This window comes from Moschus berezovskii, chromosome 15, assembly GCF_049115385.1.
Source record: "Moschus berezovskii isolate FMDL1 chromosome 15, NW_MosBer_1.0, whole genome shotgun sequence".
NCBI classification, from domain to species: domain Eukaryota; kingdom Metazoa; phylum Chordata; class Mammalia; order Artiodactyla; family Moschidae; genus Moschus; species Moschus berezovskii.
Genome location: NC_142474.1, coordinates 85,591,019 through 85,615,464, shown reverse-complemented (window position 1 = coordinate 85,615,464; position 24,446 = coordinate 85,591,019). Strand labels below are relative to the sequence as shown.

Genomic DNA, 24,446 nt, shown 5'->3' with positions numbered 1-24,446 from the left:
TGGACTGTGAAGAAAGCCGATCGACGAAGATTCGATTTGATGCTTTTGAACTGTGGTGCTGGAAAAGACTCTTGAGAGTCCCTTGGACTGCAAGGAGATCCAACCAGTCCATTCTAAAGGAGATCAATCCTTGGTGTTCATTGGAAGGACTGATGCTAAGGCTGAAACTCCAATACTTTGGCCACCTCATGCGACGAGTTGACTCACTGGAAAAGATTCTGATGCTGGGAGCGATTGGGGGTAGGAGGAGATGGGGACGACAGAGAATGAGGTGGCTGGATGGCATTATCGACTTGATGGACATGAGTTTGAGTGAACTCTGGGAGTTGGTGATGGACAGGGAGGCCTGGCGTGCTGTGGTTCATGGGGTCGCTAAGAGTCAGACACGACTGAGCGACTGAACTGAACTGAACTGAACTTATTATATTTAGATAAAAGGCATAATCTTTATTTAAAACACCGACTTAAATGATTGTATCAAATGACAGCTTAAGTTCATCTTTGTCTTCAGATGAATATTTACTTCTTTAAGAAATACTCCCGATGATCAAAAACTTCAACAAACCATTTGGGAAATACCAGATGTCACCAGGATACAGGCACACAAACACCTGAAAGATTCATTCATGAATTCATCCATGCATCTGTGAAAAAAACAATCAGAAACCAAACAAAATTTCAAAATGCAGGACAGACAGATAAAGTCACAGTATATTTTCTTCTGTACTTCATCACAGTACCTTTTGAACAACATGCAATGCTTCAACTGCATTATTATTATTAGTTACAAAATTCACCTTACTTTTTATGCTTTCTTCAATTCCTTCATCTGAAATGCTTCCCTGTACTCTTCAGACAAACTACTTTTCATCTTTTAAGACTCAACCTACTTTGTGACGTTGCCCTTGATTACAGCTGTGTTTCCCCAGATAAACAGCTGTCCCATTCCTTGTAGCTACCTGAGTACTTTGTAGATTTTTCTAGGGTATCTTTAAAGACTTCTCCAGGGATAGATATACACCTGAAGTGTAAATTATTTCTTCACATGTCAATCCTCTTCGCTTTAAGACTGCAGAGGACAAGCTGTTAAAAATCACCTTAATATAAATATTCTTTATTTTTTTCAATAATTACTTGTCTACCGAGGACTCACAAAGAGTCCCAGAGTTCTAAATATAATCCGGCTACAGGAGACAGGGACCAAGACCATCCCCATGGAAAAGAAATGCAAAAGAGCGAAATGCCTGTCTGAGGAGGCCTTACAAATAGCTGTGAAAAGAAGAGAGGCGAAAAGCAAAGGAGAAAAGGAAAGATATAAGCATCTGAATGCAGAGTTCCAAAGAATAGCAAGGAGAGATAAGAAAGACTTCCTCAGTGATCAATGCAAAGAAATAGAGGAAAACAACAGAATAGGAAAAACAAGAGACCTCTTCAAGAAAATTAGAGATTCCAAGGGAATATTTCATGCAAAGATGGGCTCGATAAAGGACAGAAATGGTATTGACCTAACAGAAGCAGAAGATATTAAGAAGAGGTGGCAGGAATACACAGAAGAACTGTACAAAAAAGATCTTCACGACCAAGATAGTCACGATAACGTGATCACTGACCTAGAGCCAGACATCTTGGAATGTGAAGTCAAGTGGGCCTTAGAAAGCATCACTACGAACAAAGCTAGTGGAGGTGATGGAATTCCAGGTGAGCTATTTCAAGTCTTGAAAGATGATGCTGTGAAAGTGCTGCACTCAATATGCCAGCAGATTTGGAAAACTCAGCAATGGCCACAGGACTGGAAGAGGTCAGTCTTCATTCCAATCCCAAAGAAAGGCAATGCCAAAGAATGCTCAAACTACCGCACAATTGCACTCATCTCACAGGCTAGTAAAGTCATGCTCAAAATTCTCCAAGTCAGGCTTCAGCAGTATGTAAACCGTGAACTCCCAGATGTTCAAACAGGTTTTAGAAAAGGCAGAGGCACCAGAGATCAAATTGCCAACATCCGCTGGATCACGGAGAAAGCAAGAGAGTTTCAGAAAAACATCTATTTCTGCTTCATTGACTATGCCAAAGCCTTTGACTGTGTGGATCACAATAAACTGTGGAACATTCTGAAAGAGATGGGAATCCCAGACCACCTAACCTGCCTCTTGAGAAACCTGTATGCAGGTCAGGAAGCAACAGTTAGAACTGGACATGGAACAACAGACTGGTTCCAAATAGGAAAAGGTGTACGTCAAGGTTGTATATTGTCACCTTGCTTATTTAACTTCTATGCAGAGTACATCATGAGGAACGCTGGGCTGGAAGAAGCACAAGCTGGAATCAAGATTGCTGGGAGAAATATCAATAACCTCAGATATGCAGATGACACTACCCTTATGGCAGAAAGTGAAGAGGAACTCAAAAGCCTCTTGATGAAAGTGAAAGAGGAGAGTGAAAAGATTGGCTTGAAGCTCAACATTCAGAAAACAAAGATCATGGCATCTGGTCCCATCACTTCATGGGCAATAGATGGAAAAACAGTGGAAACAATGTCAGACTTTATTTTTTTGGGCTCCAAAATCACTGCAGATGCTGATTGCAGCCATGAAATTAAAAGACGCTTGCTCCTTGGAAGGAAAGTTATGCCCAACCTAGATAGTATATTAAAAAGCAGAGACATTACTTTGCCAACCAAGGTCCGTCTAGTCAAGGCAATGGTTTTTCCCGTGGTCACGTATGGATGTGCGAGTTGGACTGTGAAGAAGGCTGATCACTGAAGAATTGATGTTTTTGAACTGTGGTGTTGGAGAAGACTCTTGAGAGTCCCTTATACTGCAAGGAGATCCAACCAGTCCATTCTAGAGGAGATCAATCCTGGATGTTCATTGGAGGGACTGATGCTAAAGCTGAAACTGCAATACTTTGGCCACCTCATGCGACGAGTTGACTCACTGGAAAAGTCTCTGATGCTGGGAAAGTTTGGGGGCGGGAGGAGAAGGGGACGACGGAGAATCAGATGGCTGGATGGCATCACCGACTCTGTGGACATGAGTTTGAGTGTACTCCGGGAGTTGGTGATGGACAGGGAGGCCTGGCGTGCTGTGATTCATGGGGTGGCGGAGAGTCGGACACGACTGAGCGACTGAACTGAACTGAACTGACCCACTCTCAGATGTATGCTAAATACTAGCCTAAATGTACTTGCTTCCTCCAAACTCTCTTTGTTTTTTATTATATTACTATGGTCAGACGGAGAATGCAAACACCTTGCTTGAGGTATTGTTTGGCTGCAGGTTGCATAAAAGGAGTCAGCACAAGGTAGGTTTTGCCACAAATCTAATCCGGAACCGTCAGAAGGACATTAAGGCCAAGCCCAGGTGTCGCATGGCTGAGTGCCCTGGGCTTCTGTATTACCTTCTTTGCTTTCTCTGTTTTCTGGCAGCAGAGACTGGCACGGGTAACGGGGCATGGAATTCCCTACCAGAAACACCGCTGCCTTTTCATTTTTTCTTTATGTGTTACGGTCTTCTGTCCGAGTTCTGTGGGTGCTGACTGATTTTTGGTCAGTGATTGGGACACCAGCAGACGCTGATCATCAACTTTCAAATGCCGGCTCTTTGACAAGTCTCACTATTGAGGTTCGAACTAGTCGAATCCCAATCTGAAAAATGTGAAAACAAAGTCTCCATGTATCAGGACCTGAGTAAGAATACAACACTGACTACCTCGTACAAAGTCTTTCTTCAGAGAATCAGTTCCACGTCCTCCTTCCCCTCAAACTCACTACTCCTTCAGAGGTTACTCCATCTCACATATCACTGTCATTCATGAAGAGATGTTAACTAGCGTGTCTCATTTGTTCTATGTTTTATTTTCTAGTATTACTTTGATTCACTCAATTTTTACTACATACTCTGTATTTCATTAGAACTTATTATTTTCCTACAACACACAAATATTTTATTAACAAAATTCATCTCTAATTTATTTTACATTTACTTTTCCATGACAATATTGTGTGTTCTAGAGACCATGGTTTTAAAAACACTTTTAATGAGTGGTACTACTTTAACTAATCGTAGAAACCTAGACAACATATTAAAAAGCAAAGACATCTCTTTGCTAACAAAGGTCCGTACAGGCAAAGCTCTGGTTTTTTCAGTAGTCACATGTAAGAGTTGGACCATGATGAAGATTGAGCACCAAAGAATTGATGCTTTCAAACTGTGGTGCTGGAGAGACTCTTGAGAGTCCCCTGTCCCCTAGACAGCAAAGAGATCAAACCAGTCAATCCTAAGGGAGATCCACCCTGAACAGTCATTGGAAGGACTGATGCTGACGCTAAACCTTCAATACTTGGCACATCTGATGCAAACAGCTGGCTTACTGGAAAAGCATCTGATGCTGGGAAAGACTGAGGGCAGGATGAGAAGGGGAGGGCAAGAAGAGAAGGGGGCGGCAGAAGATAAGATGGTTGGACAGCATCGCTGATTCAATGGACAGGAACGTGGGCAAACTCCGGGAACTGGTGAGGAACAGAGAGGCCTGGCTGCAGTCCATGGCATCACAGAGAGTTGGACACGGCTCAGCGACTGAGCACCACCACCACCAACAACCACTTTAATTTCACTGAGACGGTCCTTCCTCAATGGACAAATGTCTTCACTCATTTTTAAAGCCTTGGATAAACATCATAACCTGGAGAAGGAAATGGCAACCCACTCCAGCATTCTTGCCTCTTGCCTGGAAAATCTCTTGGACCGAGGATCCTGGCGGGCTACAGTCCATGAGGTCGCAGTGGTTGAACATGACTTAGCGACTAAACAAAAACATCATAAACTTATATAAGAAATGATAGCCCGGCGTGTGGCTAATTGTTTCCATGTGAAAATAGGTAAGTCTAGGACCACACTCGGAGAAGGCAATGGCAAGCCACTCCAGTACTCTTGCCTAGAAATCCCATGGATGGAGGAGCCTGGTAGGCTGCAGTCTGTGGGGTCGCTAAGGGTCGGACACGACTGAGCGACTTCACTTTCACTTTTCACTTTCCACTTTCACACATTGGAGAAGGAAATGGCAACCCACTCCAGTGTTCTTGCCTGGAGAATCCCAGGGACGGGGGAGCCTGGTGGGCTTCCGTCTATGGGGTCACACAGAGTCGGACACGACTGAAGTGACTTAGCAGCAGCAGCAGCAGCAGGACCACACTGGATCCAAAGAGCACAGAAGGCCATGAGACAGGAATGAATACACCACACAAAACTAAAACTGTCAGATCTAAAATTCTTGAGAAGTCAAAGGAACAAGCAAGAAGTGTAAAAGGGAAACTCAAAACCCTGTGTCAACACAAGGGCCCCTTTATCATGTCACATCCAACCATTTCAATGGTTTAAAACAATGGTTCTCAAGTATCCCCTCAGAATCGCTGAAGTCCAGAGACCCATCGGGTCGGGAGTCCAAGAGGTCAGAACTATTTTCACAAAAACACTAAACATTCCTTCCATTCTCATTCTGTTCTGAGAGCACAGTGGGGTACTTCAGAGACACGATATGTGCTATCACAGCACTGAGGACTAATGGAATTAGCAACTATGATTGTGTGTGCTTGGATTTTAAGTTTTTCATTTTTATTTTCCAATACAGTGAACTACAATAGACTTAAACAACGTTCCTTGGAATGCTCAATAATTTTTAGAAGTATAAAAGGATCCTAAAGCCAACAACTTTCAGAATCACTGTTTTAAAAGATTATGTCTATCGAATCTAAAGGATGATTACTTCCCCTACTTCTAATAATCAAAGACACCACACACACACACACACACAGAGTCTGCTAATCAAAACATCTGATTGGCCTAGATTCATCTGTGTAACAACACTAAAATCAAATTATTATAAGCTGAAATACAGCTGACACGTTAGCAAGTCAAGTTTTAATCGAAGTAAAGGTCAGAGTTCAAATAAGCATTTTTGGACACTGGAAAAATCTCAGGATCTAATAATCTCTGAGAATTCCTGAGAGAATAGAGATTCCAAACTGAGCGCGTAAGGGTATCGAATCATATACAAAAACATCTGGAGTTCAAGCTTACATTTTGAACATTTCTTGTTCATATGCTTGCAAATATCTTTTCTTGCAAAACATGGATACCAACGATAACATTTCCCTTCAGTTCAGTTCAGTCTCTCAGTCGTGTCTGACTCTTTGTGACCCCATGAATCACAGCACGCCAGGCCTCCCTGTCCATCACCAACTCCCGGAGTTCACTCAAACTCCTGTCCATCGAGTCGGTGATGCCATCCAGCCATCTCATTCTCTGTCGTCCGCTTCTCTTCCCGCCCCCAATCCGTCCCTGCATCTGAGTCGTTTCCAGTGAGTCAACTCATCACATGAGGTGGCCAAAGTACTGCAGTTTCAGCTTTAGCATCAGTCCTTCCAATGAACACCCAGGATTGATCTCCTTTAGAATGGACTGGTTGGATCTCCTTGCAGTCCAGTAGCATACTGGGCACCTATCGACCTGGGGGAATCCTCATTCAGTATCCTATCATTTTGCCTTTTGATACTGTTCATGGGGTTCTCAAGGAAAGTATACTGAAGTGGCTTGCCATTCCCTTCTCCAGTGGACCACGTTCGGCTGTGGTCCAGGTGATCAGATGGACTAGTTTTCTGTGATTACATTTGCCTTACGTATGTCCAATTCTTTAATTAAATTTGCAAAAAGAAGTTAGGAGTACGAAGAGCTAGCATTTCAAATATTTCAGTGTCCCTCTTTCAGAAGAGACTTCCCTGGTAGCTCAATGGTAAAGCATCTGCCTGCAATGCAGGAGCCAGAGTTAAGTGTGTATCGCAAAATTTACCTGAAGGAGATGTTTCTGGATCCTTCATTCCGACTGTTTTATTACGAACAGAATCTTTCACTCCGACTGCGAGCTGACTGGGTTTGGAAACAAGTTGATTAATAAATAATGTACATATGATACAATCCACAGTTCACAATTCAAGATAAAAGCATAAACATTTATACCTTCACATTAAGACATTTCTCAGGAGAATCTAAAAGGCAAAAGGGACACAGAGTTAATTACATGTAATATGAAAGCAAGCTGTACATTCATGCAGAGTTAGTACCGAGCAGAATCCTCATGCTCAGCCTTGACATTGAATGCATTTGGTTTCAGTGTCTTGTTTTTAGGGGGATGTTAGGACACCGGCAAGACAGACCCATGAATCCATTATAGATAGTGAAGAAAAATTAGGAATACAGGTTTACCAAAACAGGCATTAAGATTTCAAAAGTAACATCATGTTTTCAATGACTTTAGAAAATATCAAAGAGCACACAGACCGATGTGACATTAAGAAAATGGATCTTAATCAGAGGAGCAAACCATGACTCCAAGAAGACAAATGTGAAAGCTGATGGCAAAATGCAACAGTGTATCTTGAATGCAACACAGCAGTACCATTTACACTATTATACTACAGGGATTTAACATGTTCTTCAATCTGTCCAGTCATTTAAGAAGTGCACAGTTGGGATGACAGTTCAGCTCAATGTATAATTCATTTCTCATCAGAGAAAGAGTAATGAACTGAGTAGCTCGCATATACACTTGTAGAAAAACGGTTCAAAAAAATATTCATTTTTTTTTCCATACCCATGTGGGCTACTGGTATGCCTGCATGTCTTGGCTCCTCTAGTTTAGCCATCTTAATGTTTCTCGATCCACTCATGCAAGAAGACATAAGACACACCTACGAAATAATGTACAATAAATTCTCAACATTGAAATACAATGATCAAAAAGGAAGTAATCAATTGCCACAGAATTATTAGATGTTAAAAATATTGCATGTTCTAAAATCAGTGTAGGTATTTATTGAAAATAGCAATTCTAGCATTTAGGGAATGAACCCTATCAATCTGTTTTGTTTCAAAACTTAGTTTGGTTGGGTACATCACGCTAATGCTTAAAAGGATTTCTGTGAAACAACTGTCAAAAAATCAGTTATCTTAAAAAAAGTCAATCCCTCCATATTCAAATTAATCTAATTTGAATCACAAATACCAGTACAACATACATCTTTGATGTCTATAGTTACTTGGAGTAGCTGGGGTTGACCCTACTTCTAGCACCCCCTCCTGCCTCCCGTAGTATTGTCAGGAACAACAATGATCTTATCTCTTTCAGTGCAAATACACGGAAGCCTCTGGAAGGAGTTCTCTCAAGGTTCCTCATCAACTCCAAACTCACCTGAGGCCTTGCTTCCCACGTTTTTCCTTTCATTAGATCCTTCCTCTGTGAAGCAGAATCTCTGGTTCCGTGGTCTGAATTCTTCCCCTTTACACTCATCCTGTGGCTCATCCCCACCACTGCTTTCTCCCTCTCTGCTTAGGGATGGTATCTCACGCCTATAACGCTACTTCAATTCTTTGCTTCCCTCTGGCTATAGACATGCTCAGAAAGAAACACAAAACAATGCTTTTCTTTGATCCTGTTAGGCCTGCACTAGCCAATGCTCTTCTTCCAGATTTCTCTAAACGCAAGGCTACACCCTTGCTACTCAGACAGCTTGTTAGAAATGCAAAATCTCAGACCTCCTGCTCAGCATGTGCACTTCCCATAAAGGTCCCCAGGAGACTAAAATTTGAGAAACTCTGGTCTATACGGAGTCTGCTTCTACATGACTTCCACTTAATTCATTCTCCTGAAATTCAGCCTCCACTTTCTCACAAGAACACATCCCCCCAAACTGAAATGGCATTAGAAGTTGGAAACCTTCCAGTGGACTTTCTATGAGGCTATGGGTGCCTTGGTCTCCCCATCACACCCCCTGCTTTCTCCTTCTTTCCAGCTCTCTTGTTTTGTCCCATGTGACCCCATCCTGGAAAGCAGCAACACTTCATGTGACACCAACTTGCACACATTACAGCTGAGCACCTACACCCACACTCCCCCAGAGGATGACACACCGCTCTGCACGCCCGGGGACCACAGTTCTGAATGTCTTCCTAATAACGAGTCAACAAGAAGAGGGGGGAACTTTGCTGTTCTTCTCTGACACGTTTTGGTGCCGGAAGCTCACCTCATATTCACCGTCTGTGTCAAATATGCTCCCTTTTTCTAAAGACCTCTCTTATGGCCTTCCTTTTCCTTCATTTCTTCCCTGTGCCCTCTGCCTCTCTCATCGTTCATTCCCTCTTTCCTCTTATTTCTCGGCCTTCCTTTGGTTGTAGAGTATCTTGAAACAGAACTAATAATTGTTTCTTTTGTCCATGTGCCACATGGAATCTTAGTTCCCTGACCAGGGATCAAACCTACACCCCTGCACTGGACAGTCTTAACAAGTGGACATCGAAGAAGTCCAGGAACGAACAACTTAGCTCCTTAAACTGGACTCTCAATTTAATCTGTGGCTGACCCCTATGAGATACACAATTTCCCTCCTCTTCTCGTCTTCTGCCTCACTACGCATGTGACAGGTGCTTGTTGTTTTTTGTCTTTATTGCCTGTTAAAATATTCCCATTTTAAATCAATGTTCTGTCAAATAACCTTTCTATAAAATACAGTTCTTACCGTCTACTTGTCCATTTAATATATTTTTTCCTCTTTGATCGCCAGATAAATGATCCACAAACTTCTGTGGAACGCTCTCAGAGATACTCTGTTAAAATGAATAGTGAGTTCCATGAAGCTTTTCTAATGTCTTCTTAAGAAAATACCCTACTTTTAAAAACTGCCTACATTTAACCCAGTTAAGACAGGTTTTGCCAAGATCTCACAGCATCCACAGAACCTGGATGCTGACTTCATACACGGCTGGATCACCAGGCAGTGGCTGCCAGCAACGAAGACATCAGGCCCTTCCTATCTCCTTCCATAGCTGCCACCTTCAAACAGGGCATCGTTACTTTCTGTTACCTCAAGTACGGCTGCCATAAAGGCCCTCTGCCCTGCTACTTCAGTTTAGTCGCTTTGTCGTATCCGACTCTTTGTGACCCCAAGGACTGTAGCCTGTCTAGCTCCTCCATCCATGGGATTTTAGAGGCAAGAGTACTGGAGTGGGTTGCCATTTCCTTTTCCAGGGGATCTTCCTGACCCAGGGATTGAACCTTGGTCTAATACGTTGTAGGCAGACGCTTTACCATCTGAGCCACCAGGGAAGCCCCACTGCTACTTAAACAATGCAAAATGGTTTGTACCTCTGTCTCTCCTCGGGCTGATGGAGGAACTGAAGGTCGATATGCTCTTCTCACTCCTGTAGCCCCAAATCTCCCTCATCGCAGAGCCTATGGGCTCCAACACACCTCACCTCCCCCTCGGCTCTTCACAGTCCCCTAAACCCTACAGGTAAGGCAGAGCCAGCCCGCCACAACCTCCCAGCTGGGAAGCTCAATGGTTTGGAATCGTTCATCCCAGAACGATCATTGCTAAGCGACACCTCTAAACACATTGCCCGTGGGCCAGAATACCCGGTGTGCATGTGCAAGAACTGGAAGTGCATTTTTCAAAAGAAACAAACAATATCAATAAATCCTTACCTAAGGTAAGAAGGAAAGAGAGGAAACTGAAATAAACACAGAAAGGAAAGCGACATTACAACAGATACCTTCGAAATAAAGAAGCATAATCATAAGAAACCATTATTACTGATGAACAATTACAAATTGGAAAACCTAGAGGAAATAGATAAATTCTGAGAAACATACACCCTGTAAAGACTAAAACAAGAAAAAATAGAAAAACTCAACACTCCAGTGACAAATAAGGAGATTTAAATATTAATTAAAAAAAACCAAAACAACTAGCTTCAGTTCAGTTCGGTTCACTCGTGTCTGACTCTTTGCGACCCCATGAATCACAGCACGCCAGGCATCCCGGTCCATCAACATCACCCAGAGTTCACTCAAACTCACATCCATCGAGTCGGTGATGCCATCCAGCTATCTCCTTCTCTGTCGTCCCCTTCTCCTCCTGCCCCTAATCCCTCCCAATATCAGAGTCTTTTCCAGTGAGTCAACTCTTCGCATGAGGTGGCCAAAGTATTGGAGTTTCAGCTTTAGCATCAGTCCTTCCAATGAACACCCAGGACTGACCTCCTTTAGAAAGGACTGGTTGGATCTCCTTGCAGTCCAAGGGACCAAGAGTCTTCTCCAACACCACAGTTCAAAAGCATCAATTCTTCGGCGATCAGCTCTCTTCACAGTCCAACTCTCACACCCATACATGGCCACTGGAAAAACCACAGCCGTGACTAGATGGACCTTTCTTGGCAAAGTAATGTCTCTGCTTTTTAATATGCTATCTAGGTTGGTCAGAACTTTCCTTCCAAGGAGTAAGCATGGCTGCAATCAGCATCTGCAGTGATTTTGGAGCCCCAAAAAATAAAGTCTGACACTGTTTCCACTGTTTCCCCATCTATTTCCCATGAAGTGATGGGACCAGATGCCATGATCTTAGTTTTCTGAATGTTTAGCTTTAAGCCAACTTTTTCACTCTCCTCTTTCACTTTCATCAAGAGGCTTTTTAGTTCCTCTTCACTCTCTGCCGTAAGGGTGGTGTCATCTGCATATCTGAAATTATTGATATTTCTCCTGGCAATCTTGATTCCAGCCTGTGCTTCTTCCAGCCCAGTGTTCCATCTTAGGACCAAATGGATTCAAAGCTCATTTCTACCAAAATTCATGTAAGAATTAAAAGTAAGACTATGCAGAGAAAACACTTAACAAAATTCAAAACCCATTCATCATTTAAAAAAAATTCAATAAAATAGAAAAGAAATTTCTTCAATATAGTAAAGACCACTTATGAAAAGAACGAAAAGTGAAAGTGACAGTCACTCAGTCGTGTCTGACTCTTTGTTATGCCATGGACTATAGAGTCCATGGAATAATCTAGGTCAGAATATTGGAGTGGGTAGCCTTTCCCTTCTCCAGGGGATCTTCCCAACCCAGAGATAGAACCTAGGTCTCTCGCACTGCAGGCAGATTCTTTACCAGCTGAGCACCAAGGAATCTCAAGAATATTGGAGTGGGTAGCCGATCCCTTCTCCAGTGGATCTTCCTAACCCAGGAATCGAACTGGGGTCTCCTTCATTGCAGGTGGATTCTTTACCAACTGAGCTAACAGGGAGGCCCCCAAGGCTAAGATCATGAAAGCCCATGGCTAACATCATAATCAATGGGGAAAACTGAAAGTTTTGCTACACGTCAACTGTATTAAACACAGTACTAGAAGTACTAGCAAAAAAAAAAAAAAAGACATAAAGACATTTAAATTGGAACAAAGGAAGTAAAACTATCTCTGTTTGCAGATATCATGATCCTATACATAAAACACCCTGAAGACTTCACACACAAAAGGATTAGGATACATGAATCCAATCAAGTTGCAAGATACAAATCCATATGCCAAAAAATGCAAAAAAGCAGTTGCATTTGTTTACACCACCAACAATCTATCTGGAAAGGAAATGAGGAAAACAATCCGATCTCTAATAGCACCTAAAAGAACACAATACCGAGGAACAAATTCAACCAAGGAAGTGAACCATCTACGCACTCAAAACTTTATGAGATTGATGAGAAAGACAAAGGTCAATGGAGAGATATCCATATCCATGGACTGGAAGAACTAATACTGTTAAAAATGCCCACATTACCTACAGTGATCTAGAAATTCAGAGCAATTGTTATCAAAATTTCAGTGGCATTTTTCACAGAAATGGAAAAAAATATCTACTTTGTGTGGAACTGTAAAAGATGCTGAATAGCCAAAGAACCCCCAAAAAAGAACAATGCTGGAAGCATCACTGTGCCTGATTTCAAATTATATTAAAAGGTATAGTAATGAAAACAGCATGGTACAGACATGAAAACCAATGGTCAGTGGTGCAGAATCGAGATTCCAGAAATAAATACATACTTTTACAGTCAAATAATCTCCACTAAAGCTTCCAAGAGCATACAATGGGGAAGATTAGTTTAACAAATTATGCTAGGAAAACTGTATTCACATGCAGATGAATGAAAATGACCCTATTTCACACCATATACAAAAGCTAACTCAAAGGAAAGATTTTAGGTAAGACCTAAATCTAGAAAACAGAAAAAAACAGACAAAGAACTTGACACTGGTGTGGGCAATTATTTTCTAGACAGGATTCTAGAAAGACAGGCAACAAAAGGAAAAACTGGTAAGTTGGATTACACCAGAATAAAAAGCTTCTTTGCAACAACTTTAGTTCAGTCGCTCTGTCGTGTCCGACTCTCTGCGACCGCATGGACTACAGCACACCAGGCCTCCCTGTCCATCACCAACTCCTGGAGCTTACTCAAACTCATGTCCACTGAATGGGTGATGCCATCTAACCATCTCATCCTCTGTCATCCCCTTCTCCACTTTCCCTCATCAGGGTCTTTTCAAAAGAGTTAACTCCTTGCATCCGGTGGCCAGTGAACACCAAGGAACACCCAGGACTGATCTCCTTTAGGATGGACTGGCTGGATCTCCTTGCAGTCCAAGGGACTCTCAAGAGTCTTCTCCAGCACCACAGTTCAAAAGCATCAATACTCCGGCTCTCAGCCTTCTTTACAGTCCAACTCTCACATCCATACATGACTACTGGAAAAACCATAGCCTTGACGAGAAAGACCTTTGTTACCAAAGTAATGTCTCGGCTTATTAATATGCTGTCTAGGTAGTCATAACAGGAAGCAATAAAATGAAAGGGCAACCTATGGCCTGGGAGGAAATAATTTGCAAGCCATCAATCTGGTCCAAAATATATAGGAAACTCATACAAGTAAACAGCAAAACTACCTGACTGTTGAAAAACAGGTGAAGCTTCTGAACAGACATACAAAATTACCAGCTCACCATCAAGGAAATGCAAACCAAAGCCGTAATCGGATAGCACCTCCTGCCTGTTACTATGGCTGTATGACTGTGGTAGTCACTCAGTCCTGTCTGACTTTGTGTCCGCATGGACTGTAGCCCACTAGGTTCCTCTCTCCCTGGAATTCTCCAGCCAAGAATACTGGAGTCAGTAGCTATACCCTTCTCCTGGGGATCTCTGGGACCCAGGGGTCAAATCCAGGTCTCCTCCATTGCAGGTAGATTCTTTACTGTCTGAACTACCAGAGAAGCCTGTTACTATGGCTGTGATCCAACAAATGAAAGACAATATGTGTTAGCAAGATCTGGAGGAAAGAGAACACTTGTGCATCGTTGGTGGGAATGGCAACTGGGAGCCATTATGGGCAACAGTCCAAATGCAGGACCCTCAAAAAATTAAAAACAGAACTACCATCCAGAAAACCCTCTTCTGAGTATATACAGAAGCAAAATGATATCAGGACCTCTAAGAAATCAGTGCCATGTTCACTGAATCATGAATCAAAAAAGCCAAGACATGGAAACAACCTGTATCCATCAGCAAATGAAGAAAAATGTGGCATAACTATTAATACACAGAATGGAATATTCTTCAGCCACAGGAAAGAAGGAAATTCTGCATTTGTGACAACACAGGTGAACCCTGACAACATTGCGTTTAGTGATATGAGTCAGGAAAAGACAAAGATTGTCCGGTCGCACTCACAGGTGGAAGCATTTCTAAGCCCACACTGAGACTGCACCACACAGAGATTAGAATATCCACTTGTTTTAAAACTGACAATACCGAGTACAGATAAGCATGAAGAACAACTGGAAACCTCACACAAGGCTAATGCAAATGCAAAAGGGTAGAGTCACCTTGGAAAACAGTTTTGCATTATCTTATAAAGGCAAACAGACACTTAACTTACGATTGAAGAAACCCATCCAAGGTATTTACCCGAGAGAAATAAAATCTATATAAAGGATGACAATATTTAAAAAAAAACAAAAAGCAAGATACAAGATTCTATTCATATGACATTCTAAAAATGCAAAACTAGTTGGAGAACCCATCCAGGGGTCCCCAGGAGTTCATCACAATGAATGAACCTCGAAAACATGACACCAAATGACAAAAGATAATCCCAAAGGAGCACAGACTGTATGATTCCATTTACACAAAATACCCAGAACAGGCACGTCTCCAGAGACGGATGATAGCCTGGGGGTTGCCTGGGACTGAGGAAGATGGGGCGGGGCATAGGTGGTGGCTATGGGATGCAGGGTTTCTGATGGGGGCTGATGGAAATGCTCTAAAATTGACTGTGGTCACAGGTGACACCCATCTAGACTAAGAGATACTGAACTACACATGATGAGGGGGTGAATTCCATGATACCTAAATTATATCTCAACAGCTTTTTAAAACACTTCAGTGGAAGGATCTAGATAATCTTCTTAATTCTCCAGTTTGGATGAACGTACTATACACCATCTGAGTACCTCCATGCCTTTATAATATATATAAAATGAAAAGAAAAGAAGGCAATGCCTGACTTCAACTGATTTGCTTAATACCCTTTCTGCACAAGTTATTCTTAATTGCACAAAATAAATATATACAGAATTCTACAGCCTTCACAACAGTAAAGATGCGAAATGACAATTTTCTGGAACGTTTCATTAAACATTATCCTCTGATTTTATCTGGCTTGCCTTATCACGGTAACATGGCTATCACTAAAAAACGTCTATCAACTTCTGTGAAGAATGAGGCACAATTCCCAACTTTTCTAAGGGTATGTAATATAAGAAAAAAAGATACAGTGCAAACGGCAGGATGAAAGTCAGAGTTTAAGAAACAGTGCATTTAAAGATAATAAAAGTGTAGTAAATTACTTGTAATGAAAATACGAAAGAAAATCAGTGTCTTAAAACCCTTTATCCTATGTGTTGACCGCTGACACATCAAATTTCACACCTACCTGACTTGTGAGTTGAAGTCAGCTGTTCCTTAAATCCTGTGCCTCAACTTCCAAGTTAGGACAGTAATGTGACGTGACCTAAAGTGAAGCCCCCAAAATAGACTGCTTTCTTAGGGTGTCAGCCAGTTCCTGTCGGAGTTGTCTCACAACTGCCTAATAAGATGCTCTGTCACTGAGTTTATAAATCACTTTACTATTATGTGATGTTAATAATACACAACGCCAACATATGTACTTTGATCTCATCTAACACGCTAGCAAAGTGACGCTCAAAATTCTCCAAGCCAGGCTTCAACAGTACGTGAACCGAGACCTTCCAGATGTTCAAGCTGGATTGAGAAAAGGCAGAGGAGCCAGAGATCAAATTGCTAACATCCACTGGATCATAGAAAAAGCAAGAGAGTTCCAGGAAAACATCTACTTCTGCTTTATTGACTGTGTCAAACCCTTTGACTCTGTGAATCACAACAAAGTGTGGAAAATTCTTCAAGAGATGGGAATACTAGATCACCTTACCTACCTCCAAGAAAATCTGTATGCAGGTAAAGAAGCGACAGTTAGAACTAGACATGGAACAACAGACTGGTTCCAAACTGGGAAAAGAGTACATCAAGTCTGTATGTTGTCACTGCGCTTATTTAACTTAGATCAGAGGACATCATGCCAAAGCCGGGTTGAAGGAAGCACAAGCAGAAATCAAGATTTTGGGGAGAAATATCAGTAACCTCAGATATGCAGATGACCACACCCTTAGGGCAGAAAGCAAAGAGGAACGAAAGAGCCTCTTGATGAAAGGGAAAGAAGAGAGTGAAAAAGCTGGCTTGCAACTCAACACTGAAAAAACTAAGATCATGGCATCCGGTCCCATCACTTCATGGCAAATAGACAGGGAAACATTGAAAACAGTGACAGACTTGATTTTCTTGGGCTCCAAGTCAATGCAGATGGTGACTGCAGCCATGAAATTAAGATGCTTGCTTCTTCCAAGAAAACTATGACAAACCTAGACAGCATTATTAAAAAGCAGAGACATTACTTTATCGACAAAGGTCCATCTAGTCAAAGCTATGGTTTCTCCAGTAGTCATGTATGGATGTGAGAGTTGGACAAGTGGTGGAAAATTCCACACTGTGAAACATTTTGCCCTTCTTATTAGAGGTTTGATAAACTTCAGAGAAAGTCACATATTCTATTCAGTGCTCAGATCTTTCCAATAGATTCCTATCTCAGTGAAAAAATGAGGTCATTACCTTGTGGCTTATCTATTTTATAACTAGTGGTGTGCCTATGTTAATCCCAGACTCCTAATCTATCCCTCCTCCCCACCTTTGCCCGTGGCTAACCACAAGGACCAGCATAGCACAGGGAACTCTACTCAATATTCTGTGCTCACCTACATGGGAAGAAGGATCTAAAAAAGATGGGATATATGTATACATATAACTGAATCAACTTGCTGTACATCAGAAACTAACACAAAATTGCAAATCAAGTACATTCCAACATAAAAGAAAAATGAAATTTAAAAAATGAGGTTTCTCCCATGGCCTTCAAGGAGCCTCGATAACCTGGCCTCCACCTCCCTCTGGACCGCAGCCCCTACAGCCCACTCCCTGACTCATTCCATCCCTGCTGCTCTCAAATCCTGCCGCCCTTCAGTCTTAGTGGACACGCGCGTATCCAAACGATAGTTATTCATCCTTCAAATGAGCATTCTCCAAGCCAGGCTTCAAACTACGTGAAACGTGAACTTCCAGATGTTTAAGCTGGCTTTAGAAAAGGCAGAGGAACCAGAGATCAAATTGCCAACATCCGCTGGATCACTGAAAAAGCAAGAGAGTTCCAGAAAAACATCTACTTCTGATTTATTGACTATGATAAATCCTTTGACTGTGTGGATCACCACAAACTGTGGAAAATTCTTAAAGAGATGGGAATACCAGACCACCTGACCTGCCTCCTGGGAAATCTGTATGCAGGTCAGAAAGCAACAGTTAGAACTGGACATGGAACAACAGACTGGTTCAAATTGAGAGAGGAGTACATCAAGGCTGCATACTGTCACCCTGCTTATTTAACTTATATGCAGAGTACATCATTAGAAATGCTGGGCTGGAGGAAGCACAAGCTGGAATCAAGATTGCCGGAAGAAATATTAATAACCTCAGATATGCAGATGACACCAGCCTTATGGCAGAAAGTGAAGAAGAACTAAAGATCCTGTAGAGGAAAGTGAAACAGGAGAGTGAAAAAGTTGGCTTCAAACTCAACATTCAGAAAACTAAGATCATGGCATCCAGTCCCATCACTTTATGGCAAATAGATGGGGAAACAGTGGCTGACTTTATTTTCTTGGGCTCCAAAATCACTGCAGGTGGTGACTCTAGCCATGAAATGAAAAGACGCTTACTCCTTGGAAGGAAAGTTATGACCAACCTAGACAGCATATTAAAAAGCAGAGACATTACACTGTCCTTCTAGTTTTTTGGTTTTTCCAGTAGTCATATATGGATGTGAGAGATGGACTATAAGAAAGCTAAGCGCAGATGAATTGATGCTTTGGAACGGCAGTGTTGGAGAAGACTCCTGAGAGTCCCTTGGACTGCAAGGAGATCCAACCAGTCCATCCTAAAGGAAATCAGTCCTGAATATTCATTGGAAGGGCTCATGCTGAAGCTGAAACTCCAACACTTTGGCCACCTGACCCGAAGAGCTCACTCATTGGAAAAGACCCTGATGTTTGGTAAGATTGAGGGTGGGAGGTGAAGGGGATGACAGAGGATGAGATGGTTGGATGGCATCATCGACTCGACGGACCTGGGTCTGGGCAGATACCGGGAGTTGGTGATGGCCAGGGAGGCCTGGCGTGCTGCGGTTCATGGGGTTGCTAAGAGTCAGACACGACTGAGTGACTGAACTGAACTGAATTGACGTTGGGAAAGATTGAGGGTAGGAGGAGAAAGGGACGACACAGGATGAGATGGTTGGACAGCATCACCAACTCAATGGATATGAGTTTGAGTAAACTCCAAATGTTGGTGCCAGACAGCGAGGCCTGGTGTGCCGCAGTCCATGGGGTCATAAAGAGTCGGACACGACTGAGTGACTGAACTGAACAGAAGTGACTGAATTGAAAATCACAATTATGAGCAAATTGTTTGCAAAAATGTTCTAAGTAAATCATAAATAGCAGATGGAAGAGTAAATCAAGAAGTGTTTTGGTAAAGCTCACCACTTGAGACCCTAATTATGAGTGAATGACAAGTAGATGCCTTTAAACAGTTGACAGGCCATAAGAATAAATGATTCAAGGCTGAAATATTTCCCAAATTAAATTGACATGAAGAAAAATAAAATTATCCCAAGAAATATGACAAATACCTGCAATAAACATCACCACTTGCTTCTTAGCTTTAAAAAAAATACATCTGATACCTAACCTATACAGCTACCCCAAGAAAGAGCCTTCAGTTCAGTTCAATTCAGTTCAGTTGCTTAGTCGTGTCCGACTCTTTGCGACCCCATGTCTGTACATATCTAAACGGATTAAATTTTGTAAAAAATTTTTTTCTTGAGAATATACTACCGTTCTAACATTGTAATAGTCCACTACAAGAATTATACCTATTGATAGTTGCACTAAGCACTTCTACAAACATCAATTAACTCATTAGCTATAATGAGTCCGGAAAGGAAGAAGTTAGAAATATAAGTGAGCTGCAGGCTTTTCACCAGGTCTTCGGACTCTACTAGTCCTCTTGCATCAAACCACACTCACTTCTCTAGAACCAATATATCAATCCAAAATAAGCCTCCACCTTCACTCACCGTGCAGACACTCATGGGAGATGGGTAAAATTTAGAGAGCGCTTCCGAGACAAGCAAGTTATTGCTGCTGCCATAACTTTCAATACTTTTTCATAATGTTTACAATAGTAAGATAGGGCGAAAGACAACGAAAAACACTTACTACTTGTCACTAAATACATGTTATGTCGCAGCCATCACTGTTTCCAAAAGTCCCTTGCACTGAAATAGGACATGACAGAGAGCACAGTGCTGCTTTTCTCACGAGAACGGCATCCACAGCACAGCCTCTGAACCGCCCAGGCGCTCCCTCCTCACCATCAGCGGGACTTACAAAACACCCCAATGATCCATCAAGGAAGGAAATCACTGCCAAAAACTAAGTATCTATTGCTAGTAGCAAGAGGCGTGGTTTTCCTTGGTGGGGAGCAGAGGAGGCGGGACTTGTATAAGTTTATTCTGAAGAAGTTACTTTTTAGTGTTCAAAAATGCTTTCACAACTGATCTTGCAGTTTTTACAAATTGGAAAACTGTAAATGATGTGCAAAGGTCATTGACAGGGCATCAGTTAAAGAAATGACAGTGGAGCCAAGAACGAACGCTGGGTTAGACACTGAAGGTGAGGACGTGCACGGAGTGACGCACACGCTCACTGCAAAGCAGAGGGACTTGGGTGTATAGCGCAGTCGATAGGGGGGGTGGGGTGGAGCACACGCTGTCTTCCTGGCCTAAAGTGCAATTGGAGGAGGGTGCCGGCTCCTCCGATATAGTTGCAAGAATTTTGAGATCAATTCCTACGGAAAATATTAAAGGCCTCTCCTTGGATGAGCTCATCGTATGTCCCTACCTGACGGCTGAAGACAAATCGATTGGAATTACAACTGTTACTTTATCCGACACATGAAAAATGTCATCCCTCCTCAAAATATAGATGTATGGGCTTTCGCAAGCCTCTATACTTTCTATGGTACATACTCTTCCTTTATAATATACATACATACACAGATACATACACACACGTACATGACTACAGAAAATACCTCAGAGTTCATTTCCTTATTAGCCATTTCTTTCTGCTTCTGTTTGGCAAGCTGATTGGCCAGGATTCCCTCCTGTAAGATTCTTGCATTCCGTTCTCCAGAAAGCTGCTTCTCAGTGTCATATGTCGCTCTTACAAAACATGGAGAGACACTACATGAAGTTTTTGGGTAGATACCATTAAAAGAAAAAGAGAAAACAGTTAAAAGCTTAGAATATACAATGAAATAAAACTGAATAAAGGAAGTAGCCTTTTAAAGCACAGGGATCTTTATCCCATGTGATTAACTCGGATCTTAATTTAAATGTCAGATAAATTTATCACAGAGCAAAACCATGCAGATATAGTACTGTGAAAGGAAATTTCTTTACAAAGCATTTAACTAGTTCCTTCACAGTCTCAAGGCAAGTTAGCCTCTTTTAACATTAAAAAAGCCAAAATTAATACATGGATTGGAATTAAGAAGATTACTTTGTCTAAGGGATCAAAAGTGCCAATCATTATGTTAATAATTAAGCTCAAGTTACATCCATTCCTCGGAGAAGGCAATAGCAACCCACTCCAGTACTCTTGCCTGGAAAATCCCATGGGCGGAGGAGCCTGGTAGGCTGCAGTCCATGGGGTCGCTAAGAGTCAGACACGACTGAGCGACTTCACTTTCACTTTTGACTTTCATGCACTGGAGAAGAAAATGGCAACCCACTCCAGTGTTCTTGCCTGGAGAATCCCAGGGACGGCAGAGCCTGCTGGGCTGGGGTTGCACAGAGTCGGACACGACTGAAGCGACTTAGCTTCAGCAGCACATCCATTCCTCCACTCAGAAAACACATACAGAGCATCTACTGGAAGCCAAGAATGGCAAGAAACTAATCACTTAAACTCTGAATGTCACAGTTCATACCTAGGTTGAGATAACATTTTGTTTGAAATCTAAATAATACATATTAAATAAAAGGGATATTATAAATAATATAGATGAAATGGTGTTAGAAATTTGAAAGTTTCACCAACGATTACTCTACCTGATTCAGATCATTTCTCTGTCTTCAGTTCCATCTAGGGCTCTGAGAGTGAGTTCAAGTTGCTGTTTAATTTCAACTTCTTTACTATATTGGTCTTCCTTTCTTCCTAACTGCTCCCTAATATTTTCATATAACATATCAGCATTGCTTCTATTCTTTTCTTCTTGCTTGAAGGTCAGTCTGCAAAATTCTTAAAAAAACATGAGACTATTCGCTGCTGCAGTAACTTTCATTCCCTCTTCGTAATGTTTAAAATAGTAAAATGGGTGGAAATACAATGAAGAACACTTAAGAATGATCACTGTTTTCATGCAGAGGGTTAAGAATAAAACAGCATAAATTTTTGTTTTCTGTCTTGAGAAAAATGGCTACTTCATACTTCTGTGGGTGGGAATGAAAAGCAATCTAAACTCTCTTAAGAATAGTTTAGAAATATGGATCAAAGACTGTTTCCAAACATTCTCATGCTTTAACAAATAATACACTATAACTAAAGAAAATGAATTCAAAATCATTAGAAACGTAGAAATGAATCTGTAGAAAAGATGTTCCTTGTACTATTAAACATAAGACAGAAAAGTGAAAAGCAACCGAAAGTCAATCTGTTGAATCATGAATGAGGTTTCCCTTATGGTGGACTTCTGTATGATCACGAAAATGAGGATTTGGAAAAATATACAGTAAGTCATGAGAAGCATTCACTGTTAAGAACTTACATTATTTCCATGCATTTCACACTCCACAATACTAACAACGTGTTCTCCCTTGTAAAATCCCAGAGGGTAAGTTAAAAATTATAACACAGCTACGTCTCTGCAGTATCAAAGTAAATAACAGTTCAAATGTATCATTAAAACTAGGAATGTGCAGTACCTCCAGCTGCCGAGCCCTCGTTGCCACTCCACTTTCTGATCCCTAACTGTGACTCACCTCTTTTCTTTGGGACGGTTCTTTCTGAAGCTCGCCAACCTTATTCTCCAGTTTTTTAATTTCTCTTCTGAGTAGTTCACAGTGGCTTTTTTAAAGTTCCATTTAACTCCCACACCAAAGAATTGCATCCCGAATTTTCCACAAGCTAACACAATCTGCAACAAGAAGAAAACACACAGAAATAGAAACCCACTGATGTGAGCAATCTCTGAGCATAAACGATGCGCCTTTCATGGTCACGCCTCCATACACTGAACAAACACTGAGTGTCGACCACGTGGAAGACAGTATTGGAAGCTCTCCAGATAAAACAGACGACCCTGGCTCTTGCTGAGCTTGCAGTCTAGTAGAAAAGAAAGAGAAATAAAATAATCACAAACATGTACATATAATCATTATAAATTCAGGTACAGCAAGGATGATCAGAGGCTCAGCGGATACACTCTCTGTCACTGTCTTTCAACACAAAACATATTTCCAAGATGCACAGCACCGTAATATATCCGTAGCTCTAGAGCAGTGCTAGACAAGGTGAGCATGCGTTACTACACTATACACAAACAGGCTCCGTATTGATATTCACACCACGGTCCTACCTTTACACCTCAAGCCAAGTGGTTCCACTTGCAATGTGGAATTCTTAAAGACATCACCATCCTGGGAAGCACTTTCAGATGACTGAGTGAAGTCATTCAGGTAGCTCACGGCATTAATCTGTGCTTTGACCTACACATAAATAATCCTGTTTCCCAGTGTCCTTAACCTATTTATAAAATATACTAACTACAAAGGTGGTAAATAGCTGGTCATTAAACGAAAAACAGACACTTATTAACTAACTACAAAGGTGATAAATAGCTGGTCATTAAACGAAAAACAGACACTTCTTAAAAGGACAGAATTTTATCAAAAGGATAATTTGATCAAGAGTGTTTCTAAATTAAGTTCTCAAAGTGTATGTCTCTACAACAAATGAAGATTTTTCTGCTTTGCCACTATTCCTTTTACAAAATATTTTTTCCTAGGAGAATATTTTTTATAATTAACTTTTGTATTATACCGTGTTCTTCTCATTAGATGTTTTCTTATGCAGCCCTAAAATGACAAATGATTCTTTTCAGGCGAATATTAAATACTTAAAAATACAAACAATACCTAAACTTTGCCTTTTTACATGAAACCTTTGCACTGGGAAGTAATTTTTTATTGAAGAATTAAATAATAAATAAGAGTAGGATTAATGGACAAAGAAAATATATGAAAAATATTCACAAAGCATTTAATTTAGGTCAAAGGAAAAGGAAAAACATAACGGTACCTGTGTTATTTGATAGGAAGCAGTATACCAGGGTTTTTGGCTGTTGCCATTTTCAATAAGAACTACCTTTTATGGCAATAAAACCTATCTAGGAGGTATTCCTTCATTCTTTATAAGAAGGAAATCCATTTTTAAGAAAACCATAGTAACCATGATATTAGCCTTCTGAGGACTTCCTAGGCAACTGCGATGCATTATTATAAGCACTTGACATGTCTTAAGTCATTTTTAATCCTCACAGTAATTCTCGGAGATAGGCAATGCATTAGGCCCTCTACTTACGGAGAAATGGAGCCCGGAAAGGCTGAGGATCTTGCCCACGCCCACACAGCAGGTCACCAACAGACCTAGAATTCAAACCCAGGCAATCTGGCCTCAACACTGCGTTGCCAAAACATACTGAGAAAGTAAGATTTAAATAAGTCTTTCTAAGTAATATGATAACAGATGAATCTATATTATTATTCCATGTCTA

The 24,446-nt window shown here is 41.3% G+C and overlaps 2 protein-coding genes across 2 annotated transcripts in view; one reads left to right on the top strand and one right to left on the bottom strand.

Annotated features, from left to right (window-relative positions):
• The window catches only part of LOC148775501 (ninein-like protein), a 271,660-nt gene that overhangs the window by 183,115 nt on the left and 64,099 nt on the right, over positions 1–24,446 (top strand). The window lies entirely within an intron of this gene.
• Positions 422–23,229, bottom strand: LOC148775502 (ankyrin repeat domain-containing protein 26-like). Its single transcript, XM_088844329.1, has 8 exons — positions 22,440–23,229; positions 21,724–21,913; positions 20,703–20,853; positions 7,645–7,741; positions 7,011–7,039; positions 6,844–6,916; positions 3,464–3,643; positions 422–644 (listed from the first exon to the last, which is right to left on the bottom strand). Exons 3-7 carry the CDS (start codon positions 20,727–20,729, stop codon positions 3,585–3,587), a joined length of 285 nt encoding a protein of 94 aa, XP_088700455.1. The 5' UTR covers positions 20,730–20,853; positions 21,724–21,913; positions 22,440–23,229; the 3' UTR covers positions 422–644; positions 3,464–3,584.